At 41.0% G+C, this 14,271-nt stretch overlaps 1 protein-coding gene across 4 annotated transcripts; it reads left to right on the top strand.

Moving 5' to 3' along the window:
• The first annotated feature begins 5,950 nt into the window (after window positions 1-5,950).
• On the top strand, window positions 5,951-13,638 carry LOC102381947 (sarcoplasmic/endoplasmic reticulum calcium ATPase regulator DWORF). 4 transcript variants are annotated; one of them, XM_025214832.1, is made up of 3 exons: window positions 5,951-6,297; window positions 12,931-13,028; window positions 13,108-13,638. In XM_025214832.1, the coding sequence occupies exons 1-2, from the start codon at window positions 6,285-6,287 to the stop codon at window positions 13,020-13,022; spliced, it is 105 nt and encodes a 34-aa protein (XP_025070617.1). In that variant the 5' UTR covers window positions 5,951-6,284; the 3' UTR covers window positions 13,023-13,028; window positions 13,108-13,638. The 4 variants fall into 4 exon arrangements, with proteins under 4 accessions (XP_025070617.1, XP_025070606.1, XP_025070613.1 ...); XM_025214821.1 differs by having other exon boundaries at window positions 5,962-6,297; window positions 12,928-13,028; XM_025214828.1 differs by having other exon boundaries at window positions 5,971-6,297; window positions 13,127-13,638.
• The last annotated feature ends 633 nt before the right edge of the window (window positions 13,639-14,271 follow it).

Here is a 14,271-nt window from a genome sequence, read left to right as displayed (position 1 = left end):
GGTCGGCGGGGGGGCTCCGCAGCTGCTGGAGGGTTTTGGGGGGCTTCTGGGGGGCTTCGGGGGAGCGGGGGCGCAGCGAGCTTTCACCCACGCATCTCTCGTCGCTTCCGAGCCTAACTGGGCTTTTTTCCCGGTCGGCGGGCCCTTTTAAACTGCCCCAATAGTGAATGGAAAGTTCCCATCGTGTCTGTTTATAGCTGCAAATTTTATTTGCTGGGGAAAGTTTGATAGTTGTAGACATTCTGGTAATTGATCCAGAAATTGGTAGTTGACAGAAGTCAATTGTCGTGATGCCCTGTGACCAGTGGGGTCCCCCAAGGCTCTGTCCTTGGGACTATACCATTTAACATCTTCATGATTGATGTGGACATTGGAGTCAGAAGCGAACTGACCAAGTTCGCCGACGACACCAAACTCTGGAATAAAGCGTCCACACCTGAGGACAGTGGGTGATCCAGGCTGACCTTGACAGGCTCAGGAAATGGGCGGACAAAAACCTGATGGTGTTTAACACCAAAAAATGCAAGGTTCTCCACCTTGGGAAGAAAAACCTGCAGCATCCTTATGGGCTTGGCAGTGCTATGCTGGCTAGCACTATGGACGAAAGGGAGTTGGGGGTCGTGATTGACCACAAGATGAACATGAGCCATCAATGTGATGCTGCTGCTAGTAAAGTGAGCAAAACACTGGCTTGCATCCACAGATGCTTCTCAAGCAAATCCCAGGACATCATTCTCCCGTTGTACTCGACCTTGGCGAGGCTGCAGCTGGAGTACTGCATCCAGTTTTGGGCTCCACCATTCTAAAAGGATGTGGAGAAGCTTAAGAGGGTGTAGAGGAGAGCCACATGCATGATCAGAGGTCAGGAAAACAGACCTTATGAAGAGAGACCAAGTGCCATGGGACTCTTCAGCCTAGAAAAGCACAGGCTCAGGGGTGATCTGGTGGCCACCTATAAGTTTATTAGGGGTGCTTACCAGGATCTGGGGGAACATCTGTTCACCAGAGCACCCCAAGGGATGACAAGGTCGAACAGTCACAAACTCCTCCATGACCATTTCAGGCTGTACATAAGGAAGAACTTCTTTCCAGTCTGAGCTGCCAAGTTTTGGAATAGACTGCTGCCAGAGGTGGTTCAAGCACCTACTTTGAATGCCTTCAAGAGACATTTGGATGCTTATCTTGCTGGGATCCTATGACCCCAGCTGACTTCCTGCCCCTGGGGCAGGGGGCTGGACTCGATGATGTCGAGGTCCCTTCCAGTCCTAATGTCTATGAAATCTATGAAATTATCCAAGAGACAAATATACTACCATAAGAAATCCTTGCCTCTTGGACTTGCACTGTTTATCTATCTCACTTGATTCCACTACATTCTTTGACTGTTTTGGCTTTGTTCTTTCTTATCTAAGTTTTTAAAAAAAATCAAGACTTTATCACCAATTCCCCAGTGGTTCATAAGCCAGCTGAGTCAAGTGTTTTCTATTTGAGATTCCTTCAAGCACTCAGTGATGGACCCTATCAGGTGTCTTTCTGAATACTCTACCATATCAGGTTTTTTTTTTAATTATTATTCCTTAAGTGAACCAATAAATTGCTGAGTAAAACCAGTAGGGACTAAATCGAGAAGACAGGAAGAATTGTACACCTTTAAAGGCCTGAGCTGTGATTTAAAATGGGGGAGTAGAAATAAAACAAATGCATCTGCATTTTAGATTAGGAGAAAGGTCCTAGACTAGACTGTCGATTAGATTCATATTTTAGGGTTTTGCTTTTTTAAAAAAAAAGAAAGCCTAAGTCAATAATTAGAAAATCTCTTCAGGCTTTAAATGATTCATGTGCACACATTACGAGTATACATTATAGGTGGGGAAAACTTTGGGAACCATTTTTCTCAAATTCTGACTTCTATAAGAATCATTTTAAAGAAAGATATGTGGGGAAATACTGTGTTTGATGACATGGAATAGAAGAGAAACTCCAAAGTCTGTGGAAAAACAGACATGTTTAAAGCCAGCAAAAGTTGAACTTTGTAAAAGACAAAGACTGTTGTTTTGGTTGTTTATCCTGTAATTTTACAATGAGATCTCAAATGTAATGCTGAAGAATTTGGAAGAGAGGTTAATGTTTCCCAGTTGGGAGCTGACTGTCCTCTTGGAAGAGAGAGTGAGTTTTGCTGCTTAAGTTTGGTAATTTACACTCTCCCTTAAATGTAATGCTAGACCACCTGGGTGAGGAATGGTTGTTTATAGCTTGTGAGGAAATCTGGGCATGAAGGCTCTAAGAACAGTATGATAAGGAACAACAGCTTCAGGATGTAGCAAGAATAAAAAATAAACGGATAATGAGTTTTATTAGACCTTTATTAGAAGTTTATTAGAACTGCACACACAAACTGATCCAGTGCTTTAAAAGCCACTGGAAGTCCTTCCATCAAAGGGGAAAAAGGCAAAATGCTATATTTATTGATTGCATGAAGCAGATACATTAACTTGGACACACCAGTCATACAAACAGACACACACAAGAATACAGACAGACAGACAAACATACAGATAATTAATGGATTCAACCCAAATTGGGGAGAGTGATATGATTGGTTGATTTGGATCACTGTCCCCAATTTGATTCAGGTGAATCTGAATCTGAAGATTCAATGCTGATTTGGAGAATCAGCGATTCAGCCATAGACACAGCTTTAAATGTTTTTTCTACATACCTCGAGGTACCAGCACAGCTCATGAATGCTGTGATACTGGGGCGGATGGAGCATCCCACAGGAGTGTGAGGGGCCCCCAAAAGCTTGGTGGCAAACCCAGAAGTAGACTGGAACTACTTGCAGTCCACTTCCAGGTCCACCAGGAAGCGCATGGGGTCCCCCCCTGCACCTGCCCGGCTCAGTGATCGGCTGCAGGAGGACCCAAGGTGCCCCACTCCCAGACCCAGGCATCACCAGTCACTGAGCTGGAGGGAGAGTGGGGAGGCCCCCTGTGTGTTCCCTGGCAGACCGGGAAGTGGACCAGAAGTGCTTCTGGTTCACTTCTGGGTCTGCTGCTGAGCATGCTGGGGAGCCCCCAGATTCCTGTGGGATGCTCCATCCACCCCAGCATTTCAACATTCACGAGCCACCTGGTACCTTGAGGTATATAGAAAAAACATTTAAAGCTGTGTCTGTGTCCGAATCTTTCCAAATCTCTCCAAACTGATTCAGAGGGTTCCGATTTGATTTGGAGAGATTAAAGGGTCTCCTGATTTGATTCAGATTTGCAGATTTGGCCATCGAATCCGGCCGAATCTCCACCAAATCGAATCAGGGACTGAAGCTTCTCACACCCCTACTGGCCTCTTTCATTATAGGCCCTAAGCTTCATTCTGTTGTATTATAAGGAGGAAAGCAAATGATGCAATAGTTTCATAGTGCTTAGGGTTGGAAGGGATCTAAACAGATCATCAGGTCCAACCAACCTCCTGTCCCAGGCAGGAATGAGTGCGGGGTCATAACACCACCATATCTGTCCAGCCTCCTTTTGAAGACCCCCAATGTAGGAGACAGCACCACCAATTGTGGTTTTGTAGACCAAGCCTGAAGCACAGCTCCATATCATCATAGAGCCTGTGGTAGTTCCTGTGTTAAAGTCTGCATGCAGTTTTGGAGATCATGGATAAATGAATACAATAATCCAAGACCACCCACTCTGGGAATATGCACCCAGGGAAAAGCCATGGTGCTTCCAACAGAAATTAGCAGCAATTTTAACTTCCAGTCATACCTTTTTTTGCACAGTTTGGTCTAAGGAAGCTTGAAAGGAAGCTTGAATAAAGGACAGAAAGAAGGTAAGATTGGACAGCAAAAAGTGGCACACAAGTAGCATACATTATGGTCAGTAAATAGAGGGGAATTAATAACATCCCTCAACTGGGCAGACCAGGCTTCATGTGCCATTATATTACTTCACTGGACTTCCATCAGCCTAAAGCTGGTATTGAATCTGTATCGCATCTATATTGAAATATGAGTAACGGGAAAAAATCAGAAAGAGTCAAACATTTGATACTGGAGATTTGCAGGAACCCCAGGGGTGAAATTATTTAGTTTCAGTTGTTTTTCTTTGGTCATAATCATGGAAACTCTGTGGAGCTCCGCAGACAGGGATGAAAGTTGTTTACAGTAACAAAGGAAACAGATACCTAATAATTTAAAGTCATCCTTGCTGTTGCTTTACTGAAGCCAATTGTATTACACCACGGTCAAACTCAGAACAAATTTTTTTTGTATATTTTTGTGGTTTCTATAATACTGACTCTAGCCTTGGAAATAATTTTGTTTAAAACTTCCCATTGTCATTGGCTTTTTTGTTGTTCATCCCAAACAAAATATGTTGCAGACAGATGCCAATTATGCAAGAGTTGGGTCCCAGTTTGCATTCTTGCATGTGAAATATTGGCTCTTTTTTGTGCATTGATAACCACACTTTACTATGTGTGTCAATGACCTTGATTTGCCTTTTATAAAGGTTTTTTATAAGTTAAGGCTAATCTCTATAGGCCCAGGAGTTGAAAATACCCCTCACTCTGCCAGCCCAGAGTCTGGGCTACACTAAGGCTTCTGAAGGTGCCTGGGAGAGAGGCCCAATGATGATCAATTAGGATATCAGTACAGGCAATTGCTCCCAGCAGAAATCTGCTTCTTAAAAAACAAGTACTTGTTTGCAACAGGTCAGCTTGTGTCTTTTGTTTTCATGAGGCAGTACTTTTCTCTGTGGATGCCGTCTTGTGCTCTAGAATCTAAGGTTTCATCTGAAACAATATATTAAGTTGCTAACCCTTATGATTTTGAAGAAAACCTTCAAAAATATCTTTTTGACTCTGTGGGCAACCTGCACTCTGCATCTTTCTTAAATAAAGGGATAACACTGAAAAACACTGAAAAATATTGACAATGATTTGAACATTAACTGTGGGAACCTTCACTGGTAAAACAGGAATAAGAAAAAGGGGTAATTACATTATGAAGATCAGCATAATATGCTGTGAGAACCATTGCTGTTGGGGCTGCGGGCAGACTTTTGGGACAGTATGATCTGTTTTCCTAAGCTACTTGCCCTACAAACATTTGGGTCAGATAACCTCAAAGCATTCTATGAATTTGTGAGGCAGCTTTTGACCAACACAGTAATTTTACATTTCAAAGCCACATTTAAAAAAAAAGCTTTGCTTTGTGTTACGTTTAAGCATCCCTCTGAAACAGAACTGTATATCAGACTCATTTTTCTGGGAGACCTATAATCTTGCTGAAAATTAAATAGGGTCATCCTGCCCCTGAAGAACAACACTGGTCATTGTTTGTGTGTTAAACAATTAAACCTTCACATATGTCCAGTTCTGAATAAACTCTCCTGGGTTTTATCTATCTAATGATCTCTGAACAGATCCTTCATCTGTATTAATGAAAAAGCAACAGGCAGAAACATGTCCTAGTGACTTCTCTGTGGATTTTTCTCCTTCATACAATCCATGTAGTTAACTATTTTTGGTATGGAGATGGCAACAATTTATGTGTTTCCCCCTGAAGTAGTAAAATATGCAGCTCTTAATTATTTTATTGAACTGCATGTGTTTATATTTATGACCAAACCTTTTTTTTTTAACCTTACACCTCTGAGTGGCCCAATTGCATTCGCTTATTTACATAATAAAAAGAGAGGATCATCACTGTAAACTTTGAGAAGCAGTTACAAACACTCCAACTCTGTCCAGTGCAGTCCCAAGTCACTGCTGATGCTAGGGAAATGGTTGATATTAATGTGCATATAAATAATGTAGTTTAATAAAAAAGTGTAGTTGTTTAAACAAGCGCTTGCTTGTTTTCTTATCAGTGAGTGGACTAAAAAAGGCCTGGGCACTCAGCAGCAAGCTGGATCCTAGTTGTGCTATAAATAAACTGGTGCACATGAATATAACACAATGAAACAGCAAAATTTATCATACAATATTTCACAGCTGTTAAAAGATCCCATAAATCAGACATCAGTCCTTGTTTCATGTCCTTTGAAAAAAATGACCTCTGTCTACTGAGCGTTCTTTTACTACAAGAATAGCAAGTGGTAAGACCCTGAACTCCTGTCTTTTCAAACAATTGAATTCATATAGCAGAAAACTGGCATCAGCAAGCAAAGCAGCTGCATACGTTCCAAATATTGCTCTATTTAAAGCATCCCTTAAGCTCACAGCAACAACTACAGAAGCAAACCTTTAAACTTGTCCATAAATTCAGCAGGGAAGGAATGGCAGAGCCAGGTAAGAAGCACCGCTAAATATTATTGTAGAATGATGTATATTTACAGTGTATAACAATGTAGCCTAAACATATTTTGTTAATCCTAAAATACTAATTTCTGTACAATGCACAGCATATTTCCCTTCTCAATAAAAGGCACTGCCAGCTTGAAAACTAGTTCAGCTAGAGAAATAAAGCAGATTTGGGTTTCCATCCTGCTTCAGATAAAATATTTTTTTACCTGTTTTTGCAATTTTGATAATCATATTTCTCTCTCTGAGTTTCTCTTATTTATTTTCTTCTCAACATGAAAGAATGGAAAGCTGACTGGCTCTACAGGTTGAAGCTGAAAAGGACTATATAGCAAGTGTATCACAGATGAAATGTAGTAAACACATTAAAAAGAAAACATTTATCTTTTGGTCGTTTTTAGCTATTCACATTTTTTTTTGTTTTTTAATAACCTGTCATAGCAAGCTACTTAACTAGATGTGTGCTTCTTTATGTTAATTGGATCCCTGTCACACAATTAAACTGGTATGATCATGCTGAGTAATGTATTTGATATACAAATACATTCCCTAATCTCAGGCTGCAGTCACAAAGGCAGAGTAAAACTCTTTTTGTGTCTGATATGAGCTACAGTACAGCAGTGTAGATTCAGAGTGGCAGAGAATAGAGAAATCATGAATGAATTTTTCACTGATTGCCTTTAAGAAACAAAATGGAAAAAGTGAATTTTTTGTGCACAGTTTCATAGATTTCATAGACATTAGGGCTGGAAGGGACCTCGGAAGATCATCGAGTCCAGCCCCCTGCCCAAAGGGCAGGAAGTCAGCTGGGGTCATAGGATCCCAGCAAGATAAGCATCCAGTTTCATCTTGAAGGTGTTCAATGAAGGCCCTTGAACCACCTCCGGTGGCAGGCTGTTCCAGTTGCTTGTATTTTACACCATTCTCAAGAGCTTTAGCTAAAAAGTAGAAAGTTAACTGTGGATCTAGAGTTTGGTTGGCACATATAGTTACTCAGGTTGTTTTTTTACTCATATAAATAACAATGTTTAATAATATGCTGTTTACCTTATGAAAATATATAATATAAATATATCCAGTAAAAACTAGTAAGAGTATTTTTTGCTATTACTATAGTTATCGAGCACAGAGAAAACTGCTGATCTTGAATACATCTGCATGGTGAATGACACTTTTTATTTCTATCCGTTATGAACAATTAGTAATAATAATTAGTCATTTTTCTCCAGAGATCAAAATACTTTGCATTGGTCGGAAATTAATATTCATAGCTCTATTTTGCAATAAAGAAATGAAGGAAAAAGTGATTTAGTTAAGGTTTCCTGTAAGATCCTGGTGGAGCCTGGAATCCTCCTGGTTCCAAATTTTCAACATGATGCCCTTTCATCTAGACCTTGCTGCTTTCTTTCCAGCAAGGATAGAGGTATGTCTTTTCCCAAAGTCCTGAGTCCTGCACTACAAGCTGAATAGGATTTCTTCAATAAGGGCCTTCAGTCTTTAAGTATTGAGGGCAGCAGACAATAAATTGGGAGGCAATTTTGCTTAAATGAAAAAGTGAGGAATGTAATGATTTTAAAATGTGACGGTGGCTGATGCAATCAGTCCCAGAGTCTCTGCTATATCCAGTTTGTTGGTAAAATTATTTGTCAGTAATGCACAGAGTATCTTCAATAACATTGTCCATGAGACTTAGCATCTGGGTAGTAGACGGATTGAGCTTGTGACGTCTAGGCATGTATGGGAGATGGTTTATCATCCTCACTGGTAGCATAAGCTGGGTAGGGGCAACTGGGACACCGATCCCAGGTGCAGATCCAGAGGTGGCACCAGAATGGCAGCCACCACAGAGCCTGTGCTGCCGCTACAGCCTATATTATGAGAGCTTGTGCCAAAGCAGCAGCAGACCCTGATGCTGCCCTAGCTGCCAAAATATAAAGTTATGCCTCTCATCCACACCACCACCAACAGAGCCTTTTAAGCAGATTTATGTTATCATCATTCTAAGTATGCATGACTACACGGTGATAAACTGTTTAATCGTTTTATTGACACCATGCAATCTTGATGCCTCAACCAAGCAGCCAGTTCAGTCTGAGCTCACTGTCAGCAGATGGATTATTTTGTTTCTGCTGATCACTTTCTAGAGGGAGCATTTCTTTTTCTTAGAATAATACTTTGGCACCGACCAGATATCTATCTTTAATTGTTGTGACTTTCTGCTTTAACCAGAACTTCTTTGTCTACCGTATTATTTCTTTGTAAGAATGGCATTCCCTTATGGCTCTTTGAAGATTTCTTACCAAGAAATTTAAATTCAAAATGATAAAAAACCCAGGCCCCCTCCCCCCACCAACAAACAAACAAAATAAATCCCATATATTACAAGAGTAGCAAAAAAAATCCAGGATAAGTACATGCATCATCTGGGTAGGGGAAGGACAGGCTGATTATCGTTCCTAAGTGAAATATCCAGAGAGTAGTTTAGTTGTTTGGATGGCTGGGTGGCTGGGTGGATGTACACCCATATACACACCCTTCACAGCTTAGAATATGAAACAATCTGCTGCCTTAAGTGAAATATGGAGAGTCTGCTTGAGGTATTTAGTGAAGGGAACATAAGAGACAGAACAACCACCCTGGGCAAAAGGAAAATTGGTCTCTGCCCCTGCCATGCCCGTTGACGTTGGTCTAAAGTAAAATGGAGCCTTTTTGTGACTGCATTACTAACCCGCATAAACCCAGTTCAGACTCAGACATCTCGGGGGTACTGGGAATTCTCTGAGACCCTAGTCATAATCCTGTCTATGTCAGTGGGAGTTTTATCTGAACCTGTATAAAGTTCTGGAATAAAGGAGGAATCTGTGAGTGATCAGCTGTCTAAAGCAGGGGTTGGCAACATATGGCCCACAGGCCAGATCAGGCCCATAGAGCCATTGGACCAGGATCACAGAGCCAGAGGGCTCTGTTTGTGCCCATGCCTGTGCCCACACTGGGGCTGGGTAGATTCCAGCTGCACCCATGCTGCTATCACTTCTACCTGCCCTCCTGGCTTCAGTCTGACATGGGCTGGGTAGTTTCAGCATTGAGCTAGTGGCAGAGGGCTTTCCCTGTACCCATGCTGCTGGCACTTTCTCCCAGCCCCCTGCTACCAAGCTGGGGCATGAGAGTAGCTTTCCGTCAGTAGGAAGCTGCACTGGGGCTGGGTAGCTTCAAGTTGTGCCTGTGCTACAGCCAAGCACAGGGGGATCAGGAAGAAGCAGCAGCAGTGTAGACGCAATTCGCAGATTCCTGGTCCTGGTGCAGCTCCCTGATGGCTGGAAGTTGTGCCTGCACCGCAACTGGGGAGCGAGGGACTGGGAAAAGTGGTGGAGGCACAGCTACCAGCTGCTTGGTCCCAGCAGGGGAATGAGGAAAGCACTTCTACTACTAATATGCCCCAAACCCACCTTGTCTGTATTGGACCAGAACTGTGTTGTTCTGGCCCATGACATGTAAAAAAAGGTTGCTGACCCCTGGCTTAGATTATACATTTCAGATTTCTCGGTGATCCTTGTAGCCTGTAGACCCTTACTCCTTCAGATATTTTTTACTTGAGGGATCCTTGGCTTCCCTAGAATGACTTTTAGGAAGGAGCACTGCAGGACTGGGCTCTTGCAAGCGGCTGAACTACAGAGATCAAAGCACATAGTGTTTACCCATCATGTGCACAGGAGAGCTTCCGTGCAGTGAGAAGAACAATGCATGGGGCTCCTCCCTCTCTCCCCACCCTCAGAAGGAGATGTACACCACTGAGGAAGAGCAAAAACAAGTGCAATGGGGCAAAGACAAAACATACCAGGAGTGTGGATGCTGACTGGCTTACGGGGGACATGGCAGACTTTTGAGCTGCTCCTGCTGTCCACCACATGCTTGAGCCAAAGTCTCCTGAAGTTCACAGAAATGTTTCCATTGGCTTTGGAGCTTGGATCACTTCCAGGGGAATGCTGGAGCTGTACGTAGATTGTTCTTCCGCTTGTTTGTCCCCTTCCCTTGTGGACCTGGGGGAAGCCAGGATTGCCTCAGCATGCTCATAGCACTGGCAGGTCTGCCTCGAAACAGCTATTTATAATCAAATACCATGTTTGGAGGCTTCAGTCACTCACACTAAGGACAGAGAGAAATGTTTACCTCCAATGCACAGCTGCCAAAAATATACAGTTTTTTCCCCCTCCCCTGCCACTTTCCTTTAAAGCTTTAGTAATTAGCCATGGTGGAGAAACAGGACACGTAATATGGTGGCCCAGAGAATCCTCTTTCTAGATGCCTAACTGGATTCTTACTCATGGGTGCAAGGTCATATTAAAGTTTAAGATTTGGAGATTTGGGGTCAGGATGGAATTTTCCCCCAAGTCAAATTGGCAGAGACTTTTAAGGTTTTTCACATTGCTCTCTGCAGTGAGTTTGCCTGTTAGGTTATATATAACTATAGAGTATGTCTCAAAGTCTGTCCATTGGTTCAGAAAATATTTGGCATAGTCATATATTATTTATGCTGGAGCCCTTAGCATTGGTGACACCTTAGTCTCTCCTGTTCTCTCTACTTATGCTGTCCAGTTTAATCTCCTGATGATTGCAACGCTCAAGTCTTATAACATTAAGTGTATGTGTTCAAAACTTAATGGCTTCTGGTATACAAGAGGTCAGACAGGGGATCTAATGGTCCCTTCTGGCCTTAAATTCTATGAAACTATGAAACATATACTTCCAATGATTCCTGTGAAACATTACTCCTCACAGCCAGCTGCTTTGTGCTTCATGACAAATGACAGGCACAGAGTTGTTTCTGACCAACCAGCTCACAAAGTCTGCTGCTATTATCTTACTTACTTCAGCTAAATTGGACTTCTAGTAACAAAGCACCATGCTCTGCAGCCCCACTGGCAAGTCACCAATGTGCTCTGTTAAAACTCTCATCTGTGTCCCTGCAGACTCTGGCCCTTCATTTGTAATACGCCCTTTAGGAAATATGGCCGGCAAAGAGAAATCATTCCCTGAAGTGTCTCCCCCTTAAAAAGGATCAAATGTGACACAGTATCTATGAAGGAAAACATGGTTCTTGAATTCCCCTGTGGGATGGTGTAATCAGAATCCTGTAGCTAAATTGTATATTTGGTCTATGTGGTTATTTATATATATTTGCCGTTCTGTTCTGTTCTGTATTTTAGATAAAGGTATAATAGTTTTTGAGCCTTGATTTCTCTCTCTCTCTCTCTCTTTCTGTCTGTTATGTAGCTTTAATAGGAAATACTAAACTACAGGGTATGTCTCAAAGGCTGTCAGTTTTTGATTCAGAAAATGTTTGGCATGGCCATATGCTATTAATTAACCCATCAAAAGTTTCCCAATGTTTTTCATTGGCAAAGGAAGTTTCTCTGATGGAAGAGAATTAACATGATCTCATCCTAAACTCAGAGTACTGCTGCTGATGTCATACTTTCTTAGTAAGCTCCTGCAGTACATGCTTGCAGTTTACTGGAATCAGTTGGAAAATATTTATTGAAATTCTGATGAAGAACAGAAACAGATATTTTCTAATCCCACTTTGCTTTATGAAAATCTTCATGTAGAAGCATCATCCTAGATAGAAATTAAAAATCTCTTAGGCTTGCAATTAACTTGTCCATGTCCTAGCAGCTATCATAGAAAAGCTGTCCCATTGTTTGGATCAGAGTGGACCAGAGCAGCCAAACTGGTGGCATGTTCCTGTCAAATGAATGGCAAGAAATTGTGTGCCACATCACACATACAATTTCCCCAGGTATCCTGTATGCTATCTCTTGTTTTATTTGGAAACTGAGACCTGTAAGTAATATCACATTAATGGGTAGCCACCACAGCCCTCACCATAGTATATTGCCTTTACATTTGGCTAAAAGATGGTTCAGTCTCCGTGTGCACACTGGACTCCAGGAAGCTCAGGGAAGGGTAGTGAGTCCTTGAGGGTAATACCATGGTGAACCATCTTTTGGTGATGTGACCTTATACCACGCAGTGCCTGAGTGGCCAGACTAGCCTACAGTATGAGCATACATCGAGAATATGTTCTTGACATCCTGCTTGGAGCCTTTGGGCACAAATGTGATGCTGAAGAGCCATCATATTTTTAGTTTAGTGGTGCCAACCCAATAGGAATGCCAGAAGGTGTGTATGCAAGAGGGGGATTGTCTCTTCTGGGAGAGCTTGTGTGAGTAAAGGTCTTATAGCCCATGCTGATAAAAGAGAGGACCATAGTTCTGTACCCTCTCCTTGAGCTCTCCTTATACCTGCTGGACAATAGAAACTAAAGTTCTGTCTCTGCTTTTGCTATGCATCTTTGTAGTTAAGCCAGCCAAGATATGGCGAGTCTAATGGTTGTACATTAGTGGTTGTACACTGTTTTTTCTTGATAGTAGTGAGTGATTTGTACAGCAATAATGGTGATGATGATAATACTAATGCTAGCTTGTTGTCTCAGAACACTGTTGTTTGTTTTAAGATAATGATAGTTTTTTCATGTTTAACTGTATGGATTTTAGAATTAGTATAATGTGCCCTTACTATGCCCTTCTCTGAATAAAAATCTATATTCTCTCTCTTCAGCAGAAAATCAATACTCACGTTTTGTTATACCTGCACTTCTTGTGGTTGGCTGGATAATTGGTTGTGCATTAATGGTGTACATTGTCTTCTCTTGATTAGAAGTAAGTGATTTGTACACTATATGTACATATATACAGTTAACACTTACTGAAGTTTGCATTGCTACCTTTTAACTAACAGATTTTTTTTTGTCCCACAGGAAAGAAAATTTTGCAATGATGTCGATTAGAAGAACCCAGAAATTTAAATGGAAATCTCTAGTCATTAAATTATGTGCTGTACACGTTGTATTTTAATATCACAATGTAGGATTGAATATGGACTTTGTCCAATGTAAATGAGTGAGGCTCATTAGAGATGAGAAGATTCATCCTGCCATTTTTGTAATCTTTAAGTACTTTGGGAGTCCAATCATAGGTCCACCTGTCTTCCAAACCACAGATTGCTGCCATCTTCAATTTTCAGCATTTTGTAAACAGAATCTTTATTTTTGGTTATAAACACACAGTTCCAGCTGGAACTGGAGATCTAGAAATAAACCTATATATTGTGATATATGGTAAAGCAAATTACATGGGATGTAAGCTATCCCTAGCAAATAGATTGGTCATTGTTAATTTTTTGTTATTAAAAAAACAGGAATCAAACTATAATGGAAATAATGCCTTAAACTCTGATACATAGGTTCTAAATAAATTTTACAAAACAAAATCTTATTTTGTTTTTTTTAAATCCTATCATCCAAAATAATAAAAATCCATATATTGAAAGGTCCATATATCAAACAATCCAAAGGTCCTTTGGAAGATAAAAGATAGAAAGGAAAATCTGCTATATTGATATGCTAAGCATTCTATATGTGGCTTGCTAGTATAAATATGACTTGGTTCTTATAACATTAAAAAACTTAAGTTATTCTTCACTGATAGATGTCAAAATAACCATTGACCATTTGGCTCAGAAGACTAGTTCTAGGGCCACATTTTACTTCTCACTCATTATCAGTGAGTGTATTAAGTTAATTCATTTATTATCCCACTTATCAAAATAAATGGGACCTGACTAAAATGGGAGTTAGACTAGGCCTTAATATAAGCAGTTCCACTAAAAACAATAAAACTATATGCACAAGGAGAGAAGAAAATGACCTTTCGTAGCAGGTAATCATTCTCATCCTAGGGCCTATTTATGTACGTTACTAAACCATCACCAATTTTAGCTCAGGCATTGCGATGATGAGAACCTGTGTATTGAATAGCAGAGTAGTTGCAGGCTGGGAGTGAGGCATAGCTATGTGGGAAAGCATACACAGTAGATACACTAGTTGCATTAATCACAGATCTT

This window comes from Alligator sinensis, unplaced genomic scaffold, assembly GCF_000455745.1.
Source record: "Alligator sinensis unplaced genomic scaffold, ASM45574v1 scaffold60_1, whole genome shotgun sequence".
In the NCBI taxonomy this organism is placed as follows: Eukaryota; Metazoa; Chordata; order Crocodylia; family Alligatoridae; genus Alligator; species Alligator sinensis.
Note: the sequence above shows the minus strand (reverse complement) of the source record. Positions and strands in the feature narration are given on the sequence as shown.